Source organism: Kryptolebias marmoratus, linkage group LG24, assembly GCF_001649575.2.
Source record: "Kryptolebias marmoratus isolate JLee-2015 linkage group LG24, ASM164957v2, whole genome shotgun sequence".
Classification (NCBI taxonomy): domain Eukaryota; kingdom Metazoa; phylum Chordata; class Actinopteri; order Cyprinodontiformes; family Rivulidae; genus Kryptolebias; species Kryptolebias marmoratus.
Genome location: NC_051453.1, coordinates 2,487,777 through 2,512,311, shown reverse-complemented (window position 1 = coordinate 2,512,311; position 24,535 = coordinate 2,487,777). Strand labels below are relative to the sequence as shown.

Genomic DNA, 24,535 nt, shown 5'->3' with positions numbered 1-24,535 from the left:
ATCTGTTATTCTAACAGCGAGACAAGTTTTATTATAGCCTGCCTCAGTGTTTTTGTTTGTCTTTTTAATGCATTATTTTTCCTGTTATTTTCTTATCTGTGAGCCATGTGTGATGAAAGTGTCCTGGAATTTTGAGAACAGAAAAGTAATTTGTGAATGGGAATTTTTTTGTAGATTAATTAATAATTAGTCTCACTGAATTGCAAATGATCACTTGCTTTATTGTGTTGAATCAAAACTCGCATTTAATCACACTGCATCAAAACTCAGAGGTGAATCCTATCGTCTCAAATCTGTTTTTGCTCTTTTTGACATATAGGTGTTTTAACAGTTATAAAATAACCAATGGGTCATCAGGAGAAATACTGTAGATGTTGATGACAAGCTGCTTGATAAATGATGTTTCCTATGAATCAAACTGAGCTTATTAAAAAAATCATTAGTCATTTAAAAATATTCAGCTTTGTGATATTAATTTAAAGTGCCAAAGTTTAATTCAGAAAAAAGTGTATCTCTTGGTTGGTAAAAGCATGCATGTTATCCAACTTTCATGTTATATGCTTTTTTTGTCTTTGTGATCCACTTATTTAATGACTTAACTAAAAATAAACTGCATGAACCATGAGCACACAAACACATTTTTATGTTTCATAGAGCTTTGTTTATTTCATCATATATGAAACAGTTATACATATCTGTAGCTCACAAAAGAAAAGGCATATAGTACATCAGCAAGAAAATATACAGTGGCTTTAAAGATGGTAATTGATAAATTATCAGTTTATTAAATTTTCTCAGTTTGACAATCATTCAAAGAATCTAATGACCTATCTTAAAAATGTTACCATTTTTATAAAAATAATTTCAGCAATTTGTTTGTCAAACAGCTATAATTGGCTAGGCATTGTAACAGAGTAAGATGCATGCACCCCAAAAAGAAAAAAGTTGTGGTTTAATATTTGGAAATTACTGTTTGTATAATATTTCTTTTTATAAAAAGCAAGAAACACATCTGTGATAAATGCTATAAAGTGGAGAAGAAAAGTATGTAACCCAGGTGATTTTTTTTATCCAGTCTCTACACAAGCTAATTTAAGTATTTGTGGTTGTTTACAAGGCACCAGTGTTTTTGCACATTGGCCTGGAGTAGTTGCTTAGGTTGATGCCCTTCTTGGCAGCCACTTTGACGCAGTAGGTGGTCCAGGATTTGAGGTCAGTCTCTACATGAAAATCACCTTTCACGCTTCTCACTCTCGGTGGCAGGCTGCCCTGCTCAGTCTTCCTCTCCTCCTCAATGACAAGTGTGTACTCGGTCGCTCCCTTCACTTTCCTCCATTGCACACTCAAGGAACCTCCATGTAGTGTTACAGTCAGCCCTTCTGGGATTTTAAGATCTGAGAGACAGAAAGACAAGTGAGAAACAGCTGATGGATCGTGTTTCTAACAGTCATAAAATAACTTACTCTCCTCCTCATTGAGTTGAGCCCCCTGCACATCTCTTCGTCTGCGTGAACTCACTGGACCTGAAGAACATAAAAGACTTGCGATTGGGTATTTTTGTTTTTTTGATCCATTTCGTAATTGTAGTTACATGTTTCTTAGCCTCTCAGCAGAGAAAATATTGTTAGCTAAATACAAGATATAAATAAAAAATATTCCACTAACAGCTAAACATAAATAATTTTATGAATAAAGGATTTTCTCGTTTTGTTTGTTGGGTGGAGATCTTTGTGTTTTGTCTGACCTGTAATATTTTGACTGGGGATGCTTTCTCCCACTGCATTGTTAGCTGTCACTTCAGTGGTATAAGGATCAAAACTGTTCAAGTTGCAGGAGAGCCCGGTGGTGTTGCAGAGCATCACACGGTTTCCCCCTGATGTGCTGTAGACCATGTATCTCGTAGCTGACACTGAGGCATCCCAGGACAGCACAGCTGACTGAGTGTTGCCTGTGTATTTCACTCTCTGTGGAGTACAGGGCACTGCGAGAGAGAGAAACAGTGACAACGCTGTTACTGAATGCACTGGAGGAAATTCTATTTAAAACATGACAAGTTATTGAATTACAAACTGCTTATGAAGTGTTTAATGGCAAAAGTGTTAAACACAGACTCAGAAAAATACTTCTGTTGTAGAAATATATGAAAGTTGCTATAACAATAATTTCTATACATAAAGCTACCTGTGAGCCCAAAAAAGACACTGGATGGTTTGCTGACTCCAGCAGAGTTTCGGGTGAATAAAGTGATGTTATAAGTGGTGCTACAAGGCATTGGTAGCTCAAAGTATGGCCTCAACAACCAGTAGGAGGAGACATCCATCACAGTTTGTGGGTTGTTTCCAATTTGGCCTTTTATTTTGGCCATGTATTCGACAGCTGAACAGTTGACTTTGTTCCATGATATCATGACCCAGTGCCTTTGTTTTATTCTCTGTATGCGAACTTTCTGTAGTAATGGAGGGCATGGAGCTGAGAAGAAAGGAAGATCAATAAAAATAAGGCTGCAGTTCAGCAAAATTTGAAATTAACATTATTTTATTTATTAAAACTATTTACAGTCAAATAACTAATGAAAACTTTGTCTTTTAATGATCCTATACTGCTTTATTTGTTTCTAAAGAATAATTACCTGCTCCCGCCTGAAGAGGTGAACTAAAGGAGCTGTTGCAGACGCCGTCATATGCTTTAACAGTGAAGTTGTAAATGTTGCCACACTGCAGAGTTTTGAGCGTGCAGGAAGGATTACTGCTGTCACAACTGAAAGTTTCTCCTTTATCAGATTGTGCATGGCCAAAATACTCCACAGCACCCTTAGCGTTATTCCAAGACAAGAGGGCAAAGTTTGTCTGACAGTTAATATCCACAAAGAGATCAAACGGCGCACAAGGCACTGAAAAGACAGAAAGATGAGGACACTTAATTCAGTTATTAAGACTGTTTTTAGTGCTTTTGTATTGAGCAGTTTGAGAATGAGGGGTAGAAAAAAAACGTTCAATGGCTTTATAGAACCTTGTAACAATTGACAGTCAATTTAGTGATAAATATTGTGTATAAAATGTTAGTTCAAACATACTTTACACATTTTTCAAAAAAAATAAGGCTACAATTGTTACAGATTAAGTTATCATTCAATCTATGACTCTTTCATCTGATTTAGAAACCGTTGTATTTCCACACATTAGATTCTACAGAAACAGAAAGTCACAATATACCCGTCTTGAAGGCTGAGTTGCTGGGGAAGCTGAAGCAGTTGTCTCCTCTGGCTATGATGCTTAAGCTGTACGTCTGCCCACAGTGAAGATCAGCGAGGGAGCAGTTGTTTGTGGAGGTGCTGCAGGCTGCCCTGTGTCCATCCTGTCCTGTGGCTGTCAGGTCGTACGATGAGGCCACAAGTGATGCAGCCCATGACACTACAGCTGCGTTCTTCTCACATAATGGCACCACTGTCACATTGCTTGGTACACATGGTGCTGGAGAAAAGGAAAATTACCTCAAAGATCTCAAAAGATGAATGTACTGAAAAACTTCAATAAATGCTTAAATGAATTTATACTGCACAGCCAGATTGAAGAATACCAGTTTTAATCTTAGCCGGAGGACTTCTGAGGCTGCCGCACTTGTCAGAAGAAGCTGACACTATGACACTATAGTGCATGCCACAGCGGGCACCCTGGAGGACGCATAAATTGGATGAGCTGTTACAGAAAATTAGGCTTTTATCGTCAGCTTCGGCTGTAACCAGGTAGAGTGTCGTGTCTGATGTTTTCTTCCATTCAACCAAGATGGTATCACTGTTGCATTCAGCTGTTGCATTGATGGCCTCTAGCACACAAGGGCCTAAAAGAAAACAAACAAATACCGTGATAATTGGGGTCAGAAAATGTCAACAGTATGACATGATATGAAATAAATTCAAGACAAATGCAGTCTATATTCTTTTCCAGTTATTAAACAAATAGGCTTAATAGCATAACTGAGTACCTGTCTCAATCTCAAAGGTTTTGCTGTGATTACTGCTGCAGTGTTCATTGATGGCTGTAACATGGAAGGTGTAAAGTGTCCCACATTTCAGATCTGGGATTTCACAGGGTGAGGAGGAGGCGGTGCAGTTGGAGCTGTGACCGTTGGTCGCCTGCGCCAACCCGAAGTAATTTGTTGCCCCTGCTGCGGGGTCCCAGATCACCCAGGCGTTGTTTGAAAGGCAGTCCAGATTGCCTTTAGTGTGTTGGGGCACACATGGAGCTGTTGCAAGTGAAAGACAGAAGAATGTAATCTAATCTATCTAAGATGGATTTGTGATTTTTTTTTTTCATTCTGAATAGCAGGAAAAACGTTGGATGAATTGCTCAAGAACTGTTATAATAAATGTCACTCAATAGACAAAAAGAGAAACAAAATTAATCTACCCTTTAAAAACAGTTCCAAACAGTAAAAGTAACTTATGTATGGTGAATTTAGCTTTTGTTGACTGAAGTTTACCTGAACAAGTTTTCACCACAGCACTTGTTTTGCTTTCGCAACCATCTCTGACAGAAAGCACAGTGATGTTGTAGTGCTGTCCACAGGGCAGATTGTTAATAGTGCATTTGTTGTCACTTGAGTTGCAGTAGAGTCTGGCCTCAGTGTTGCTGACTGCTGCTACATGGAAATACTGAGCATCAGGGTTGGGAGACCAGGAGACAACCATGGCACCTTCAGCACATTGTGAAACAACAGCCACATTCTGGGGCTGACAGGGGGCTAAGAGACAAAACAAAAGAGACAAATTTACTTACAGTTGCTACCCTATAAGATCACACAGCTAGGTGCAGTGCGTTCAGCTTTGACCCTGACATGCTCACAATACCTGTCCGCACATAAGCCTTGTCACTCTCCACGCTTTGACAGGTCTCATCATGGCCAAACACGCTTACAGTGTAAGTCTGTCCACATTGCAGGTTGCTCAGATCACAGTATGTCATGGTGTTATTACACTCAACCCTGTGACTTCCATCTGCTGTTACACCTTCTACAACATAAGAGAGAGCTCCACTGGGTGGCTCCCATGTCACTGCAGCAGAGTTTGAGTGGCAGCGTAGAGATGCTTTGACATTGGTCGGCTTACAAGGAACTGGCAAAGAGAAAAAAGTGAGAAGTTTGTTGCTTAATAATGCACATATTGGATATTAAAACAATGATAAAACAAATAACTACTTATTCTTAAATTTTATTTATTTTTTTATTGTAGCTACTCAAAAAGCAAACAGTTTTAGTTATGATTAAGGCTAATTTCATCAATAAGTGGGGAGGCTGTGGCTCAGGAGGTAGGGATTTATCCTGTAACCAGAGGGTTGCTGGTTCAGATCCCAACTCTGTCCGTCTCAGCCATTGTGCCCTTGGTGTTCATATTTACCGGACTGCAGGGTGAGGTAAGTCTTGCTGTTGTCACAGCGTTCATCCTGAGCTGTGACTGTCAGGTTGTAGAGCTGGCCACAGTGCAGACCAGGCAGCTCGCAGCTGGTTTTTGTGCTGTAACAGTCAGTTTTGTGACCATTAGGGCCAAAAGCCTGCACCTTATAGGAGAACACATCCTCCTTGCCTTCCCATGAAACCACCCCTGTGTTATTCTCACACATCATCTCTGCTGTTACTTTCTGTGGTACACATGGCACTACAAGCAGAAAGGATAGAAATTTGTTAGGAGAGTTTAGATTTAGTGACCAAAATACAAATGTTTAAAGCCATCTACTGATAAGTTAAATCTGTTCTTGATGGTACCTGTGTCAATGTCCACAGCAGAACTTCCAGCACTGCTACACTTGTCATCTGAGGCAATAACAGTGATTGAGTAGTTGAGGCCACACAGCAAGTCATTTAACAGGCAACTTGTCTCACTGCTGTTGCATGATGAACCATAGCCACTGCTGCCCTGAGCAACTGTAGTGTAAGACAAAGCCCCTTTACTTGGCTCCCAGGAGACCACCACCCCGCCAGACTCACAATCCACCCGGGTCTTCACCTGATCCGGTACACAGGGTACTAGAAGAACACAGAGAAAGAAATATCAGCTTTGCATAAAGTTTCACCTCCAATAATCATTCATCTATCGACAAAAGCAACAATGTTGTAATTCTGGATTACTGCAATATATGATATAATTTTTTACTACTAAAACAATGCTTCCAAATTATAACTATTTAAATTTCCATCAAACTTTAGTCCAAGTTTAGTCTTCAACATGTTTTTGATTCTTACCTGCTTGCAGCTGTTCAACATCACTCTGCGACACATTGCACACACTGTTGACAGCAATCACACTGATGTTGTAGGTGAAGCCACACATGAGGTCTGGCAGAATGCAGGACTGGGAGTCTGTCTCACAGCTAGTTTCATGTTCTTCCACACCAAAGCCTTGGACAATGTAGTACTCAGCTCCCATGCTGGGCTGCCATTCCACCTGTGCTGTGTTACTGTCACAGTCCAGCACAAGCACAATATCCTCAGGGGGACAAGGCACTGGAGAAAGTAAAAGAATGTGAAGGATGATTACTCAAGAGGAAATTAAATTAACCAAGTATGTTAATAACCAGGTACACTTCTGACTTAATAAAAAACCTAGAGGTTAGCCAGGTTTAAGAGAGTAACTGATGCTGATGTTGTGAGGCAAAACAAAGATGTTACCAGGTCCATTTAGAGGGGTACATTTTAGCAAATCATTGTCATAAAGTTTTCAATTTGTTGTTTGCTTTTGAGTGGTTACCTGATTCCACCTGCAGCTCAGTGCTTGGTGGACTGCTGCACTGTTCATCTGAGGCCACAGTGGTCACATTATAAGTCTGGCTGCACTGCAGCTTCTCCAACTCGCAATTGGTGCCATTGGAGGTGCAGGTGGAAACATGACCGCTGGAGGACTGTGCTGTTGCAGTGTAGTTCAAGGCCCCTTCAGCATACGACCAGTCCAAAAAGGCCGAGTTGGTATAGCAGGCCAAAACCACCGAGCCAATGTTGGGTGTGCAGGGAACTAAGAGACATCATTAAGAATCACTTGTTGGTGCTTATTGCCTAAATATGCTAAAAGCAACAAGTCAGTGACACATAAACAAACACACACACACACACATATCATACGAATCCAATATTCTTTACCTGATTTGAACTCAACAGGTGGGCTTGGCAAACTTGAACAGATATTGTCCTCTGCTATCACCTTGACAGAATATTTGAATCCACAGTTCAGGTTGGTCAAAGTACAACTTGTGTCTTCAGTCTCACAGGTGGAACTAGTTCCTTGTAGGCTATGTGCTTCTACTTTGTAAGACAGAGCCCCTCTGCTGTCACTCCAGGACACAACTGCCTGATTGCTAGAGCAGTCCATGTTTACTTCCACATCAGTAGGAATACAAGGAACTAGATTTAAAAAAATAAAAAAGTGGGAAGTTACAGATAGTTTAGTTGTTCAAATGGGAATTTTCAACAAACTATTTTATTGTTGTGAAAGTAAACTTTAAAGGTGTTATTAGTTTTTATGCAAATGAATTGCATATTTTTTATCATAGTAAATATTTTTGTATTTAAAAATGTCATTTTTCAAAATGACATTTTAAATCTAATAATTCACCTGACTGCAGTATGTCACTCTCACTGGGGTCAGATTCACAAATATTGTTAGAAGCGATGACGGTCACTGTGTGGTTCTGTCCACAGGGGACATTGGGCATGGAGCACTGGTCGCTGTCAGAGGAGCAGCTGTTTGATTGGCCATCTTCTGTTGTTACTGTGGCGGTGTAGAACAGGGCCCCAGCTGAGCCAGCCCATGACACCCTAGCAATACTGGGGATGCAGTTCATGGCGCTTGAGACAGCAGTGGGCCTACATGGCTCTGAGGGAAGTAAAGAGAAAGATGATAAATAAACACTAACAGCTAAATCCTAATGAAGGAAACTGCATTTAAATTACATAGAGCTACTTTAAAATTTAGAATTTGAACCCTGAAAACAAGTATTGTTGGATATGCAGTTGGAATGTACCTGATAAAAGGGTTAAAGCCTGACTGGGTCGACTTGCACATACTGAGTCCACTGCCTGAACAGACAGGAAGTACTCCTGACCACACTGGAACTCAGAAATAAAAGTCCAGGTATCATTGGTGCTTAGCTGCACTTTGTGGCCACTGTTGGTTTCTGCAGTCACACTGTAAAACTCAGCAGTTTCACTCGCATTCCAGCTCAACGATGCCACCTTTAAAAAAACGACAAGAATGTAATTCAGTTACTTATTATGTTCATTTCACAAAACACTTAAAAACATTTGATAAATGTTTATGAGCAAAAAAAACTATTGTCACCTTTGTAGTGCAGTTAAAAGATGATTTCAAATGTTGCGGTATACAAGGTGCTAAAAGAAGAATGCAGATGTTAAACATTTATGCCAATAAATCTGGTAAATATTTCATATTTAAATCCTGATTAAAACAAGTACAAAATATCTGTTAAATGCTGGAGATTCTAGCCGATTAAATAGTGGGCATATGTCCTCTATATAGCCTCTAAAAAGCCAAGCAGGTTTCCAGCTTGATTTTCTTTTTCTTTTTTTATCTATACAATTTAAAAGTTGTTTACCCATCTGAATTGTTGTGCTGTTGCTCTTCAAGCTGTTGCACGCGTATCCATATGCTACGACGTTAACGGTGTACACTTCACCACAGTGTAGGTCATTCCAGGTGCAGGTGGTAGTGTTTGTTATGCACCCATGGGCGTGGCCATCCTTCCCAAGTGCAATGGCCATGTACCCCTCTGCTTCAGCCTCCATGGCCCAGCTTACTGAGCCCAGACTGTCTTCACAATGTGTGAAGCTCTCCACATGGATCGGGATACAGGGACCTAAGAAGATTGGAAACTGTTGAATCACCGTTACATATAAAATGACATTAAAAAATAAAAAAAAGGGAAATGCACCTGTTTTGTATTGTTCAGGTAGTCTCACAGTGCTGTCACATCTATCATCTTTAGCTTTTACAGTGAAATTGAACAGTTGTCCACATGGCAGATCAGTTTCTATTGTTGTATCATTGGTTTGGAAAGATGCGCTGTATCCCAGGTGTCCACTGATAGTCACTTCGTAAAGTGATGCTCCTTTAGCCTCAGACCAGTCCAATGTAACGTTATCATTGTTGCACGATCCACTGACCGTCAGACCAGTTGGCTGGCACGGTTCTGGAAAATAAATAACCATCTTGAGTTTCTTTTTTTTTTTTTTGGTATTGAAATTGCTTTGAGATCACGCTGCTTATTTGTGAGAGAGCCAAATGATCATAACGCATAATTGTAGTTTGTATTTTGCCACAGTAATCAGCTGTTTTGTGGCACTGTGTAATTTTTGTACAGCATTTGAGATGCACAGTAGGTGAATCTCACTCAATCTCAATTTCTCCAAAATGAAAAACTAGAACCTGAACTATAAAAAAAACATAAAATACCATCATTAAAATACCCCTACCTGTCTGAATCTCCACAGTGTTGCTGATGTCACTGTCACACATGTTATTGTATGCAGCTACGAAGAACTTATACGTTTCCCCACATTCCAAGTCAGGGAACAGGCAGGTGGTGTTGGTGGAGTTGCACTGCAGAGTCATTCCCATGCTGGAGGTGGCAGTAGCAATATAGAGCTCCACACCTTCTTTTCCTTCCCAGTACAAGTTGGCAGTTCTTGTCCCACACTGTAGGTCCACTTCAACATCCACCAGTTGACAAGGACCTGGAAAACAAGTTCAGTTATTAAAAATATTAATAACATGGGGCAACTCTGAGAGGTTTTCACATCGTTGTCCATCTAACAGCTCAGATGAAATCTGTCTTGACTTACGTGAGTTGAAGGTAACATTAGCGTGTGTCTCCATCTGACAGTGGTCGCTGATGCTTGTGAGGGTGACGCTGTACATCTGACCACACTGCAGCTTTGTCAAGTCACACTGGTTCCCATCAGTCTCGCATGAAGACTGGAAGCCATCTTCTGACACAGCAGTCACCTTGTAGGAGTTGGCTCCAGTGGCTGAGGTCCAGGAGACTTCGGCTGTGTTGTTGTGGCAGTCCAGGTTAACTGCCAAGCTCTCAGCTACACAGGGAGCTAAAGACAGAAAAGGAAATATTACAAAACTGAACTAATCTTCAAACAAATGTGGATTCAAATTTGAATTTTCTATATTTTACAGTACCTGAAACCAGCAGCACAGTTGTGGAAGGGTTGCTGTTCAGTGTTTCTCCTATAGCAATGACAGTGGTGTTGTAGGTGACCCCGCAGTGGAGGTCTTCTACGCTGCAGAAGGTGTTGTTACTAGAGCAGGCCAGAGAGTGGCCATCATGTCCTATCAGCTGAACCTCATAGCCCTCAGCACCCCAGCTGGCCTCCCACGATATGGTTCCCTGACTCTCCTCACAGTTCACATTTGTTTCCACGTGTTTGGGTGGACAAGGTTCTGATTGCAGAAACAGAATTAAAAGACTGAATGATGCAAAGCAGACACATTTGTAAGGCTTCATGCACAGGCACATGTGAAGCATAACAATTACAAATAATTAAAAATGCACAACATCATCTGCATTTATCTATCTGCACATTGCCTACCTTCTGAAAAGAAGCAAAAATGTGTTTTTTTATTAAATTTATGATTTTACTCTCACATTTAGAATAAATCTCTCAGTATATCTTTTACATTCCTAAAAAAGTAATTAACTAGCTTTTTATTAAAAACAAGTTTAAAAAATTATTTTTTCTCACCTGTCATAATTATTGCAGATTCAGTAGAGACAGACATGTATTCACACACGTGGTTTTGTGCTGTGACTGTGATGTTGTACACCTGTCCACAGTTCATGTTGTGTAAAGTACAGGAGGTATCAGTGGTGTTGCAGGAGACTGTGAGGCCCTGTTCTGTTTCTCCATTAACAGTGTAGTAGTCAGCACCAGTGGTCACGTCCCACTCCACCTGGCCGATCGTCATGAAGTAGTGAGTAGTGATGTCTTTTGGGATACAAGGCTCTATAAGAAGATGGAGACAGACGTAAATAAAACAGTTGCAGTTTTAAAAATAAGCAAATACAACGAAACTCTGTTCTGCAATGCATAATTCAATTTCCTTGTCTAAACAACCACAAATATCTCCATGACACTTCACCGCAGAAAGGAAACCTAGCATGTGGTGAAATAATGCAACCAAAAAGTCAATCCCTGTATTTTTGTGGTGGGTAAATATTTATGCCTTTATTATTTTAAAAGTTTTTAAACCAAATCATTCTTCCTTTTGCAATATTTGTTCCTAAAAAGATTTAAATAAACATAAAACTGAAAACTAAAATAATAATAATGGTCAATATAAGAAAATACTAACCTGGCCTAAAGGAAACAGTCTTACTGCACCAACAGATATTTTAATAAACTTTCTTTTTCAAAGAGGAGGACTTTTTGTTTAAGAAGTAATGTTTGTAATTAAACATGCAGCTCACCTGTGATCAGTTCTCCGTTCATGTTAGCGATGCTGTTGCAGGTCTCTCCCATAGATTTCACAGACACAGAGTAGCTCTGACCACAGAGCAGCTCCTCCAGATCACAGGAGGTCATGTTGGTCTCGCAGGAGACGTTGTGGCCTGATGCTGTGGTGGCCAAGACCGCGTACTTCAAACCTCCATCACTCGGGTACCACGACACCTGGGCTATCCTTGTGTAGCAGTCCATCTTTGCCTCGATTTGTCTTGCTTTACATGGGACTGAGAGATGACCAGAAAATACAAAAAATCTTTTTATGACATGGCATTAGATATTTTGCTGTTTTTTATTACTAATGTCTCTTTTATCTCTTGACCATTGCATTGATTTATCTTCATACTTATCTACAGTACACCTACCTGAAGGTGTGTCAAGCACAGGTGTGGGTGGGCTTTCACAGTATCCATCAGAGGAGACAACAGAGACATGGTAGACCTGACCACAACCGAGTCCTGTCACATTGCACGAGCCCTCAGTTGTGCCCTGACAGGTGGTTCTTTGGCCATTGCTGTCCCGAAACGTGGCAATGTAGGAGTCAGCTCCAGCGCTCTTAGACCAGGAAACAGTCAGAGAATTGGCCTCACAGCTAATCTTGGAGGAGGTATTTGTTGGAGTGCATGGTACTGTTCAGAAAAGACATTTAAAATGGGTATGATCTGTTTAATTTCTTGAATAAGTATTAAAGACCTTTTAGAGTTTAAAACTGCTTCTAATCTTTCAAACGGAAGTTTGAGAATCATTTGGCAATTGTTACTATAAGCGTTTAAAAGTATTTCTGACTTTTTGAGGTTACTCTTCACTCAGCTGTCAAACACATACCTGTCTTAATTTTCACACTGTTACTTGGTTTGCTCTTGCATCGTATGTCCTCTGCAGTCACAGTGGCTGTGTAGTACTGTCCACACTGCAGATTGGACAGATCACACTTGTTGTCAAGCGAACTGCACGTGTCCACCAGGCCATTGCTGCCCACTGCTGTCACGCTGTAACGCTGTCCTCCCTGGCTGAGGTTCCATGACATGGAAGCCACATTGTTGCTGCAGCTCACATTGGCTTTAAGGTTCCCAGGAACACATGCCACTGAGACAAATAAAAAATATCAACTGTGCTTTCTTTTTTTTTTGTTTTACATAAAAAACTACATTTATCTATGATTTTCTAAACATTAGGGATATTTTTATTTGTTAAATAAATAAAAACAGCGGTGTCTTGTACATGTCTTGGTGACGTGCCCTTCACTCTCTGAGCTGTTGCAGGTTCGTCCCTCAGCTCTGACGTACAGGTTGTACATTTCTCCACACGGCAAGTTGTTTACATTGCAGCTAGTTCCAGATGTGCTGCAGCAGTTGGATATGTCACCAGTCAGGCGTTCCAGCATTGCTGAGTATGTTATCGCCCCAGGAACAGCTGACCAAGTGAATGTCATGGTTCCATTGTTGCAGTTCATTGTGTCTGTTATATTCTGAGGAGCACAAGGAGCTGTGGGAGAAAAAAAACAAAACAAAAACACTTTAGGGTAAAGTTTCAAATGCTCATCATCTTCATTCACAATAAGCGTGTTGTTTGTTACCTACACAGGCACAATTGTTCATTCATGCACTGGTAAAGCTAAAGTGGATTAATTAGAAAGTTAAAATGTGTTTTTAAAATGTATAAATACTTTTTAAAATTACAGTATCAACCATAAAATAGAAAAGACTATAATTCACCCAAAGACTCCGCTCAGGTTCTAAATAACTGAAATCGCCCAGACTTTCAGGAAAAAAAAACCATTTTCAGTACCGTTACTGCTGCCTAAGTCATTTTTCTGCAATAAAGTCAATATATAAACTGTATTTACACCCACTGACATGCTCTTATGTCAGACATTGAACCTTAAATTGCTTCTGATGACCATTACATGCGCAGTTAGCTTAGTGTGAGAGAATGTGTACAAAAAGATCTATTTTCAGTCAAATGTAAAATTGTTTAATAAAACCCCTTTAATTTACATTTCCAAATATTTGAAAGAAAAGATATTTAAAATAAATGGTGCAGGACATTTTGTATAGGACAAGTATATCCTTTGCCATGTAACTTGTTTAGGAAAAAGAAATTCTATTTAAGTATATCATTCAGATGAAATAAATGCAAATAAATAGATAAACAACCCAAATTGTAGACGAAGTAATTATAACTGGACTGAAGACTAAACATCGATCATACGCACGAGTCACTTCAGGAGGTATAACAACAGAAGAAGCTCCACAAGGCGAACTACAAACTCTTGAACAACAGGTACTGACCTTTTTACACAGTAAAGACATTCATATTCAAAAAGAGACAATATCCATCTGTCATACCCTGCCTAGCAAGGCAGACGAACCAAAAATTGTAATCAAATTTATCAGTAGAAAAATAAAAAATGACCTCTTAGTGCAAGGCAAAAAGTTGAAGGGAACAAAAGTGTACATCAATGAACATTTAACAAAAAAAAAATGGCAACATTGCGAGAGAGGCAAGGTTCTTAAAAAAACAGAAACACATCACAGCAACCTGGACACGAAACGGGCATGTCTGGATTAGAGTGGAAGAGGGGTCACAAGCAAAAATGATAAATGAGTTAAAGGAGTTAAAGGAGTTCAGGAGTGGACAAACATCATAATGAGATATCAGTTTGAATCAAAATGATCTAAAGCAAGTTACTGAAAATGGGCATAGTACACATTTAAAATATGGACATTCACAAAGATTCAGAGACTAAAATATATAATGTAGATGGTATGATAGATATAAATCTCTTTCCAGAAAATAATCACTGTGAATATTATAATGAAGAACAATTTAAGGGTAATAAAATGTTAAATGGAGGTCTATCAATAATTCATTTCAATAGCAGAAGTTTGAATGCAAATTTATCAAAAATAACAGACTATTTAAAACAGTTAAATAGACGTTTCAGTGCAATAGCAGTTTCAGAAACATGGTTCAACAATGAAAATATGAATAGTGTACAAATAGAAGGATATGAATTATATCACAGGAATAGAAACAATAAAAGAGGTGGGGGAGTTGCATTGTTTATCAATTCGGAAATAAAATGTAAGGTCAAGGATAGTATGTCAATAGCCATTGATGGTGTGATGGAAATGATTACAATTGAGATATTAAATGAGAATTCTAAGAATATAATAATCAGCTGTGTGTATCGTTCACCAGACGCAAATATAGAGCTATTTTCCGATAAAATCATTGAGCTCTTCGTAATGAGTTATAGTAAAACTGTTTTTTTGTGTGGTGATTTTAACATCGATTTAGGAAATCAAACTGATTCAAATATTATGTTTCTAAATACAATGTTTAGTTTGGGCCTCTATCCTTTAATATCGAAACCAACAAGAATTACAACATTAACTGCAACAGTGATTGATAATATTTTTACGAATGATAGAAACGGAGAGGTTTTAAGTGGACTTTTGACAACAGATATAAGTGATCATTTACCTGTCTTTACTTTTTATAAACATTATCAATGTACCAAACCGGCAGTTAAAACAAATAAGATAATGATAAACACAACAAAAAAAGCTTTGGATAAATTGAGAGAGGACTTAAAAAAACAAAGCTGGCAAAAAGTGTATGTTGGTGATGCAAACAGAGCATATAATGTATTTATGAATATTCTGGGAACTCTGTACGAAAAAAATTGTGTGCAAAAAAAATCTGTAAGGAGAGATGTTGTTGACAAACCATGGGTGACTAAAGGGTTGAAAAATGCTTGTAAAAAAAAGAATCATTTGTATTCATGCTTCTTGAAATTAAGAACAAAAGAAGCAGAAAACAGATACAAGACATACAAAAATAAGTTGGTATGGATTATAAGAAAACATAAGAAGGAATATTACAGTGATTTATTAAATAAGAGTAACGGTGATACGAAAGAAACATGGCGAATAATGAATAGTGTTTTAAATAATCATAAAATGAAATCAGGTATTTCACAATATTTTATAAAGGATAACAAGGAAATTCATGATCAAAGTGAAATAACAAATGAATTTAATCATTATTATGTAAATGTTGGTCCAAATCTTGCAGCAAAAATACCAAAGGTTGACAGTGACGTGAGTCATACAGTCAGGGGTTGTGTCAACAGCATCTTTCTTGGAGAAATTGATGAAGAAGAAATATTGAGTATCGTAAAAGAATTTGCAGATAAAAGGTCAAAAGATTGGAGTAATATGGATATGATGGTAGTGAAGGAGATAATTGGTTGTGTTATTGAGCCATTTACATATATATGCAATTTGTCATTTTTAACAGGAATTTTTCCAGATCATATGAAAATAGCTAAGGTAATTCCTATATATAAAAATGGAGAAAAATGTGTGTTTAGCAATTACAGACCAATATCATTGCTGCCACAGTTTTCAAAGATTTTAGAGAAATTATTTGTGACAAGATTGGATCAATTCATCAGCAAACATAATATTTTAAGTAGTAGTCAATACGGATTCAGAGCAAAAAACTCCACAGCAATGGCTCTTATGGATTTAATTGAACAAACAACAACCGCTGTTGACCAAAAGCAGTATGGTGCAAGCATTTTTGTCGATTTAAAAAAAGCATTTGACACTATTGACCATAGTATTCTCCTCGAAAAGCTGAATAAATATGGCATTAGAGGACCGGCATTACAGTGGATATCGAGCTATTTGAAAGATAGGAAACAGTTTGTAGAAATAAATGGAGTAAGATCTGAACTTTGTAATGTAACATGTGGAGTTCCTCAGGGTTCTGTGCTTGGACCAAAGTTGTTTATACTGTATGTGAATGATCTGGTAAATGTGTCAGACCTTTTCAAATGTGTTTTATTTGCAGATGATACTACATTCTTTTGTTCAGGTAAAGATATGAAACAAATGTTGGAAACGATGAAAACGGAATTTGTTAAAATACAAACTTGGTTTAGCCTTAATAAACTATCAGTGAATTTGGAGAAAACTAATTACATGGTATTTAATAATAAAAAGAAAACTATTGATGTTCCATTTAGGGTAAATGGGGTTGAGATTTGTAGAGTCAGTGAGGTGAAGTTTTTGGGTGTAGTGATTGACGAGGGGCTGACATGGAGACCTCACATAAAATATTTAAGAACAAAGTTGGCTAAATCTATTGGTGTTCTGTACAAAGTAAGGGAGTTGTTTAATGATAAAGCAATGTATATGTTGTATAATGCAATAATAGTTCCACACTTGGTTTATTGTATTGAAGTCTGGGGGAAGGCATGTAAGACAATTACAAATCCTGTTTTTTTATTACAAAAAAGAGCTGTAAGAATTATTACTGGAAAACATTGTCGTCACCCTTCAAATTTATTATTTCATAAATTGAAAATATTGAAGTTCTTAGATTTGGTTGATTATAATATTCTGTTGATTATGTATAAGGCACATAAAAACATATTACCATTAAACATCCAAGTAAATTTTGTAAAGAGAAAGTGCTGTTATAATCTTAAAGGGACAGATATATTTGTAAAACCTAAATTCAGAACTAGTCTGAAGGAACGGTGTACTTTAGTTCAAGGAATAAAGCTGTGGAATGTTTTGGGAAGTGATGAAAAGAATGCAGGATCACTGTGTACGTTTAAAAAAAGGATAAAAGTTGGACTTTTAAAGAAATACGAAACTGAATAATGTGTATCTTCATAAATTTTTGTTCTGGTGGGATTAGATAATATTGTCTGTTGTTTGTTAATGACATAGATTTTCTGTTTTGTGAACTTGTTTTTGGTAAAAAGGAGCAGATATTATAAGATTTTTTTCTTCCTTCTGCTGCCTTTCATTTCATATTATTTGAGTTTTTTAAGATACATATATGGATTTTTATTTTTATTTTTATTTTTTCTTTTCTTGTTTTTTCTTTTGTGTTTTTTTTTTCCATGTATATAAAATTTGTTGTTTTTTAATGAAATGAATAAACTAAACTAAACTAAACTAAATTGTAACTTAAACTAGGTTCTGTAAAAAATACTAGGTTATAATGACATTATTATTAATGGCATTATATAAAATGCAGAAACAGTTGAAATAAGATCAGATAAAATCCACAATATAGCTGGGCTGGGTTATACTGCGTTTATACTGAGAACATAATTCCTCAATATAAAGTAAACATTTGAAATGACTTTTTGCCTTCTTGTTTTTAGTATCTAGACTTTTTCTTTTTCATGAAATGTTTTGTTGTATTTTTTTTTATTTACCTGTTTCAGTTCTGACAGCATTGCTCTTCCCACTGGTGCACTGTTGGTCCTGGGCCTGCATGGTGAAGGTAAGATTCTGGCTGCACATCAGTTGTGGAAGAGAACACGTCCCATCTATTGTGAGGTTACAGCCAAATGTCTGGATGGTACCCTGACTGTTTGTTGCTGTGATGACGTATTCTTCAGCCCCAGAAGATTGATTAAATATGGCCCACGCTGAGTTTGACAGGCAGTCCATCTCCACATTCAAGAGATGAGGTACACAGGGAACTGAGGGAAGACATATTATAAAATTAATTATAACATCCTTTTGAACCTGATTGCCATGTTCTAATACAAATGCAATATCAGTATTTTTCTGCTTACCTGTTGTAATTACTTTTGGAGAGCTGTTTCTGCCGACACATCCATTCCTGGATGGTGTGATGGTGATGCTGTACTTCGACCCACAGCTGAGTGCCCTAAGATTACAGCTGTTTGTGCCACTGCAGTTAGACATGTGGCCTAAAGCATCACCTGCATACACTGTGTGAACAACCCCCGCCACATTGTTGGTCCAGGTAACCGTTACAACTCCAGTGCCACAGTTCATAACAGGAAGGAAAGACGACAGTGGGCAGGGAGCTGAGTGGAAAGGTAAAAAAGAATTTGAGTTAAAGGTTAAAAAGATGATTGACTCGGAAAAGTGAGTCTTATTTTCTTACGTATGAAAACCTCAGTCACACACAAAAATGTAAAAGGTTTTAAAAGATGAGTGTATTCATTTGTTGTTGACAATAGGACCAAGTTGCTTCCAGATGTTACTTTTTTGGCTTGTATTCTTAAATTTAAAGTTCTTGAGCTTTTAGATTTAATCACATGAACTCAAGGAGAAACTTTTTTTTTCAAAATTTCCAAGAAAAAGAGATGCATACTCTTCATATTTCTGTTTATTAAAAATTATTACCTGTAGTAACTTGTTTCGCGGGGCTGAGGGAGCTGTTGCAGACCTCATTTTGGGCCATCACTGCCACACTGTATGTCATCTCACACTGCAAGCTGCTGACTACGCAGGAAAAGCTATTGGTCAGGCAGGAGCTGACTTGACCGTTGCTGTTCACCACAGACGCGTAGAACTGTCTGAAGTAACCTGTCACCTGCCAGGTGATGTTGAGGACACCAGACAGACAATCAAGATCAGTCTGTATGTTCTCTGGCACACATGGAACTAAGGAGAGAGCAAAAAGCCAAGTCTGGTCACTATATTGTAGTATATCGGATATATATCTATATATATTATAATATTGGAGTCGCTGAAATAAACAACAAATTAGCTCTAAGTAATTTTAGAAGCTTGCCTGATAACAGGAGGGACAAAAGAAATGTTAAACAATAAATGAGAATAAAGATTATAAAGTAAAATCTGCTTACAACAGTAAAACAGTACAACAGCTTAAAACAATAGCAAAGTAATATATTACTTAGATTCATAGTCTCACCTGTGTGAATTGTTTTTATTTCACTCTTGGCTCCTATGCAGTTCCAGTTAATTCCAGCAACGTAGACCTTAACCTCCTGTCCACACATCAGATTAGATATCTGGCAGGTGGTGCTGGAGGTGTTGCAGGACCACTGGCGGCCTTGTGCATTTTCAGCCACGGCCATGTAGGAGGCCGAGCCCTTCGAGGCCAGCCATGACACTGTGATGCCGTTCGATGCACAGGAAGAGTTTACTTTCAGCTGGGTGGGAGGACATGCAGCTGGGGGAGCGAAACAGAATCAGTGAGTCCGATATTTTACATTACCACAGGCATTATCACAGGAAAACACATTTTAAGGTTTTGTGTAATTCATAATCCAATTTAGCATAAGTGAAATAAATAAGTTAAAGAACACGTGATTTTTGTCTTAGTGTTAAGCTTTTTCTATCAACAAAAAGTCACATAATAATGTAAAGAAACTTACATGCGATTATTGTGTTTATGCTTTGGACAGGACTGGGACACTTCTTTCCCTGTCCACTGATGCTGACTCTGTACATTTCCCCGCAGCGCAGGGAGCTGATGTTACAAGAGGAGCTGTTTGTTGAGCAGGTCTGATGGTCTGCGATGTTAACAGCGTCAGCCGTGACAATGTAGTAGATGTTGCCGCTGCCAGGAGTCCAAGAAGCTGAGAATGTGTTGGTGCTGCAGTCCAGAGATGTGTTCAGACCAGTGTAAGGACAAGGAGCTACATAGAGAGAAATGGAAAGAAGGAGCAGCACACATGTGGTTAGAGGAATTATGTGTGTTTATTGTGTTGACTAAAGACTTCAGTGTTCTTTCCCAGGGTAGACACTTCCCAGGGTGGCACTAATTATGATAAAAGCATGACAGGTTTATGGGTAGCAATCATAATTTGATTTGATCATTTTATACTTTTCAATGTAATAATGACGGCTTATCTGGTTGTAATTTTTTACCTGTGGACACAATGATTTCCTTGCTGACCAAACTGGCACAGGTGGGATGGCGAGCCACCACAGTAATGGTGTAGTCCTGTCCACAGACCAGGCTAGGGAAGTTACAGTACGTGTTTGTGTTGGTACATTCAGCGTTGTGGCCGAGGCTGCCCTTGGCATAGACAGTATATGATGTGGTACCAAGGGATGCAGCCCATGTGACCCCTGTCATACCAGTATTACAGTCTACTTGTCCTGTGACGTTGGTAGGGACACATGGAGCTTTGAGGGGATAAAAAGAGGTTAGTATAACTCACTTTTAGGCATATCATCTTTTATTTTACATGTAGTAGATTTGCTGAATTGATGGTTGATGTAAAACACTGTAACTTCCTGTTATAGTTAAGCTTATTAGAAGCCAGGTTGATTGCCCCAACAAGCTAATTAAAATTCAGCTTGTTGCTGGTACAACCATTTAAAATTATGAACAAATGTGAAGATACTGTATAAATAATATGGCTTTTGACAATGCATCAATATTCATGTCTTCGTATCAGACTATGAATAAATTATTGTACTTTAATAATCAGTTTATAAAGATGTACCTCATATTGCACCCAGATTAACCTGGAACCAGTTCATCTATCAATGCTTCAATAGATGTTGGATGCATGAATGATTTTATTAATGCTCTGTTGTTGAGCAGTTTTTCTGTTTTTAAATACTTTGGAAACTCACAGCAAAATCAGTGAAATCATCATTGATAAGTAGTTCTGTAACTGCACACTCTTTTCTGCAGTATGAATACCTGTGGTGAGCTCCCTGGCAACAGTTGGTTCACTTCTGCATGAGTTGGTGTAGCTGACAACACTGATGAGGTATTTCTTCCCACAGCTCAGCTGGTCAAAGATGCAGTTGGAGCTGCTGGAGTTGCAGGTGGTGACCAGTCCATTGCTGTCCACAGCTGTTACCACCTGATTTTGATCTGGGCCTGAGTTTCCCCAGGTGACTAATGCCTTGTTATTGCTGCATTGCAAATCCACAGACACGTTGTTCGGCATACAGGGAGCTGATGATGAAAAAGATGAGTTATTAAAATACAGTGAGTTTGTCAAAAAAAAAAACAGATTCAAACAGGTGTTACATGAGTACGATGAGTAAAGTAGTAGGAGAATATGTCAAAGGTAATTGTCTCAAGGAAAACTGGGATTCCAAGAGCAGCAGAATTTTGAGCAGACTGATAGCATGGCAGTCTTGAATTTTCAAGCCAAAAAAAGCATTGATTTTATTTTTAGTCATAGAATCCTTAAGGAAGTGTGTTACCCTGAGGGCCTAATGTGTAAGATACAAGCCATGTTACTGCAGCATCCAAATATCCTTTGCTACATGTATGTTTGCTTGTGTCTCCATTATTTTTATTAATCATCTACACTGACACTAAAAACGTTACAAAGCTGAAATGCCTATGTAACAGCAATACTTTTCCACATTATCCATTTCTTAAGACTACGTGCATCAGTGCCAGTCATGTATGCATGTACAGCAATAACATTATTATGTTAGTAACTATTTAGTGAAACCTTCTTCAGTTCATTAAAAATCATTACATTTAACAGTCACTACCTGAGTACATGTGGTAGTCGGAGCCCCCAATGGTCTCACAGTTGACAGATGATGTAGTGACAACTATGCCGTACAAGAGGCCACATTTTAGGTTTTGGATGGTGCATTTGGAGGTCAGGGTGTCACACGTTTCAGTTGAGTTGTCACTGCCAATAGCAAGCGCAGTGTACATTTCGATCTGTGCAGTATTTGCTTTCCACTGCACTGCAAAGGAATTGGAGCTGCAACTCAGGTTTGCCTGGACCTCTTCAGGCAAACAGGGAGCTGTTGGAGGGAAACAGATTATTGATGAAGTCATTTGTCGAATGGCTTTTAGGTGAAAAACTAAAAATATTATTTGGAATGGGAGTCATTCACCTGAAGCAAAAGTTAAATTAGCTGACTGGCCGCTGTTGCATGTTGCTGTAAAAGCAACCACAACTGCTGAATACTGGCGTCCACAGTCCACCTTTGCTGAGCAGGTTGTTGTGTTAGCAGAGCAGTAGACCACATGTCCGTGGGTGCCAATTAGTGTAGCTGTGTATGAGATGGCGTATGCACTTGGAGCCCAGGCCAGAGTTGCTGTACTGGTGCCACATTCAGCTTTTACAGTCAGGTTGGTTGGAGGGCAGGGGGCTGAGAGAGACAAAAATAAAATATGAGCTGTAAAAATGATCTAAAATAATAAAGAAAACAGGATGAAACATTCTGAAATACTGAAACAGAAATAACATCTGTTAATGGTGAGCTGAAACATAATTTGTTGTAATTAGATTGCCTGAATAAATATTTAAAACCATAAATCTAAAAGACTAAAAAGAAAAACAAATAAATTAAGCCTGAAAAGGACCAACTGATCTATCTTATATATGCTAATAAATACTTGTTAAATAAGGACACCTTCATACAGAAACCTTTAAAACTGTACTTTAAATAATTAAAAATTAGTTTAAATTTATAAAAAACCTAACTTGAAATTATTAGTTTATCACATGAATGAGGTAAAACATGTACACATGTAAAATTAACCAGTCTCTTACCTTAAATACATTTGAACAGGAATATTAGAATAATATTTATGTAAATGTCAACTAAAATACAAATTACCAGCATGTATTGTTGTATAAAGATATGTTAAAAGAGGTAAAACAGTTTAATATATCAATTAGATGTTTGTGGGAAAAGAGGACAGAATTTTTCAAGATTACTGATTTCACTGATTAATTAATTAATTTAAAATTACAAACACAACTGTTCTACCTTTATACATGTGAACTTTTACTGCTTTTTCTTCTTTTGTGATTTAGGTTATATTTAGAACACGAACTGCTAGTTAGATTACAGAAATAATAGTGCAATAAACATTGTTATGGTTATTTCTCTAACTTTCTTTTACCCCTATATAATTGACCTCAATTCAGCAAAACATATTTTGGTTTTTGATCCTTATTTCATGCAGATACAAACCTGTTTCGGCTTGTATCGGCTTGCTGAAGACACTGGTGCACTGAAAGTCCCTGGTGGCCACCTCAAACGTATACTGCATGCCACACTTTAGCCCAGTGAGCGCGTGAAATGTCTGCGATGTGGTGGAGTTGGCAGCAACCCCACCTGATTCCTGGGAGCGGATGAAATACCCAGGTACAAATTCTGGATACTGGTTCCATCTTACTGTGATGTCATTGTTGTTGCAAGTGGTCTCCCCAATCACACCAGAGGGTGGGCAGATGGCTGAGAAGAAACAAGACAGTTTGCATGTGTTGATTTAATTCTATAAATGTGGAAATAATTACTTTTTTTTTTTTTTATCTTTGTTTCCAAGAAAATGTATGAGTTAACTGGTAGCTGCAAATGAACCTCTGGATGGACAGCTTAGCATCAAAGGTAAAGTCAAGTGCTTTGTTTTTTTATGTTTTTTATTAGTAGGATGAACTAATAGTAAAATACTCATAAATGTGAAAGTCTGAATGAGTCAGCGTCAAGACTGGGTTTTATTTTAATGTAACACTCTGCAGTGGTGGGTTTGCAGGAGCTTTAAGAGTTATTCTATAAGGCAGAATTTTAAGACCACCTGGGCAGTGTATTGTGAAGTAGTTTCAGCTCTTATCCCAGTATTGGAAAGGAAGCAAAATAATCACACCGATTTCAAATTAATGCTATGGCATTCTGACCTGTCTTGAACATTAATGGGCTGCTGGGTTGGCTCTGGCAGCCTCTTTCTATGGTGACCACAGTGATGGCGACCGTCCCTCCACAGTTCAGGTCTGTGAGGGAGCAACTTGTTCCACTGGAAGAGCAGTTGTGGACATGTCCATTTGCGACAGAAGACAAAGCTTTTACCATGTACAGATCTGCCCTCAAGGCAGCATTCCAGGTCACATAACCAATGTTACCGGCACACTGCAGCGACGCCAGGATGTTTGTGGGAGGACAGGGGCCTGCAAGAGAGTTGTCATAAAGAAACAATCAGGAAAGATTATGCTATTGGTCTGTAAGTGAATGATAATATAATTTTAACCTCTCCTCTGTTTGTAGTAATTTTTTTGTAGAGAAATAACAAAAATTCTGTTTTTATGCTGATAAATTAGTCTATGTATAATTTGTTAATACATTTCTTTCTAGTTTAGGAAATCAGTGCAGTCAGATAGAAATAGTAATCACAGAACAGAAAGTTAAATTCAACAAAATTATACATGTTTGAAAAAACATGTCAAAAGTAAAAGAGAAATTAGAAATTCAAGTGGTAAAAT

At 38.1% G+C, this 24,535-nt stretch overlaps 1 protein-coding gene and 1 long non-coding RNA gene across 2 annotated transcripts in view; one reads left to right on the top strand and one right to left on the bottom strand.

The window, feature by feature from the left end:
- Nucleotides 1–638: 638 nt before the first annotated feature.
- The window catches only part of LOC108238418 (G surface protein, allelic form 156), a 36,343-nt gene continuing 12,446 nt past the window's right edge, over nucleotides 639–24,535 (bottom strand). Inside the window, exons 21-59 of the mRNA XM_017420472.3 lie at nucleotides 23,957–24,223; nucleotides 23,253–23,516; nucleotides 22,164–22,421; nucleotides 21,807–22,070; nucleotides 20,992–21,252; nucleotides 20,205–20,465; nucleotides 19,709–19,972; nucleotides 19,243–19,503; nucleotides 18,711–18,971; nucleotides 18,131–18,388; nucleotides 17,765–18,034; nucleotides 12,736–12,999; nucleotides 12,340–12,600; nucleotides 11,880–12,143; nucleotides 11,481–11,741; nucleotides 10,756–11,016; nucleotides 10,193–10,453; nucleotides 9,844–10,104; nucleotides 9,475–9,735; nucleotides 8,934–9,191; nucleotides 8,598–8,858; nucleotides 8,324–8,373; nucleotides 8,007–8,217; nucleotides 7,598–7,858; nucleotides 7,126–7,386; nucleotides 6,740–7,000; nucleotides 6,235–6,495; nucleotides 5,758–6,018; nucleotides 5,393–5,650; nucleotides 4,847–5,110; nucleotides 4,480–4,740; nucleotides 3,982–4,242; nucleotides 3,577–3,837; nucleotides 3,213–3,470; nucleotides 2,630–2,890; nucleotides 2,182–2,469; nucleotides 1,745–1,981; nucleotides 1,464–1,523; nucleotides 639–1,394 (exon numbers count right to left, since the gene is read on the bottom strand). Of these exons, the coding sequence (XP_017275961.1) occupies nucleotides 1,111–1,394; nucleotides 1,464–1,523; nucleotides 1,745–1,981; nucleotides 2,182–2,469; nucleotides 2,630–2,890; nucleotides 3,213–3,470; nucleotides 3,577–3,837; nucleotides 3,982–4,242; nucleotides 4,480–4,740; nucleotides 4,847–5,110; nucleotides 5,393–5,650; nucleotides 5,758–6,018; nucleotides 6,235–6,495; nucleotides 6,740–7,000; nucleotides 7,126–7,386; nucleotides 7,598–7,858; nucleotides 8,007–8,217; nucleotides 8,324–8,373; nucleotides 8,598–8,858; nucleotides 8,934–9,191; nucleotides 9,475–9,735; nucleotides 9,844–10,104; nucleotides 10,193–10,453; nucleotides 10,756–11,016; nucleotides 11,481–11,741; nucleotides 11,880–12,143; nucleotides 12,340–12,600; nucleotides 12,736–12,999; nucleotides 17,765–18,034; nucleotides 18,131–18,388; nucleotides 18,711–18,971; nucleotides 19,243–19,503; nucleotides 19,709–19,972; nucleotides 20,205–20,465; nucleotides 20,992–21,252; nucleotides 21,807–22,070; nucleotides 22,164–22,421; nucleotides 23,253–23,516; nucleotides 23,957–24,223 (9,761 nt within the window). The 3' untranslated portion in view covers nucleotides 639–1,110. The remainder of the gene's footprint in view (nucleotides 1,395–1,463; nucleotides 1,524–1,744; nucleotides 1,982–2,181; nucleotides 2,470–2,629; nucleotides 2,891–3,212; nucleotides 3,471–3,576; nucleotides 3,838–3,981; nucleotides 4,243–4,479; nucleotides 4,741–4,846; nucleotides 5,111–5,392; nucleotides 5,651–5,757; nucleotides 6,019–6,234; nucleotides 6,496–6,739; nucleotides 7,001–7,125; nucleotides 7,387–7,597; nucleotides 7,859–8,006; nucleotides 8,218–8,323; nucleotides 8,374–8,597; nucleotides 8,859–8,933; nucleotides 9,192–9,474; nucleotides 9,736–9,843; nucleotides 10,105–10,192; nucleotides 10,454–10,755; nucleotides 11,017–11,480; nucleotides 11,742–11,879; nucleotides 12,144–12,339; nucleotides 12,601–12,735; nucleotides 13,000–17,764; nucleotides 18,035–18,130; nucleotides 18,389–18,710; nucleotides 18,972–19,242; nucleotides 19,504–19,708; nucleotides 19,973–20,204; nucleotides 20,466–20,991; nucleotides 21,253–21,806; nucleotides 22,071–22,163; nucleotides 22,422–23,252; nucleotides 23,517–23,956; nucleotides 24,224–24,535) is intronic.
- On the top strand, nucleotides 21,078–23,678 carry LOC112450655. Its single transcript, XR_003039337.2, has 3 exons — nucleotides 21,078–21,188; nucleotides 23,245–23,426; nucleotides 23,608–23,678. It is a non-coding gene; the product is annotated as an uncharacterized LOC112450655 (long non-coding RNA).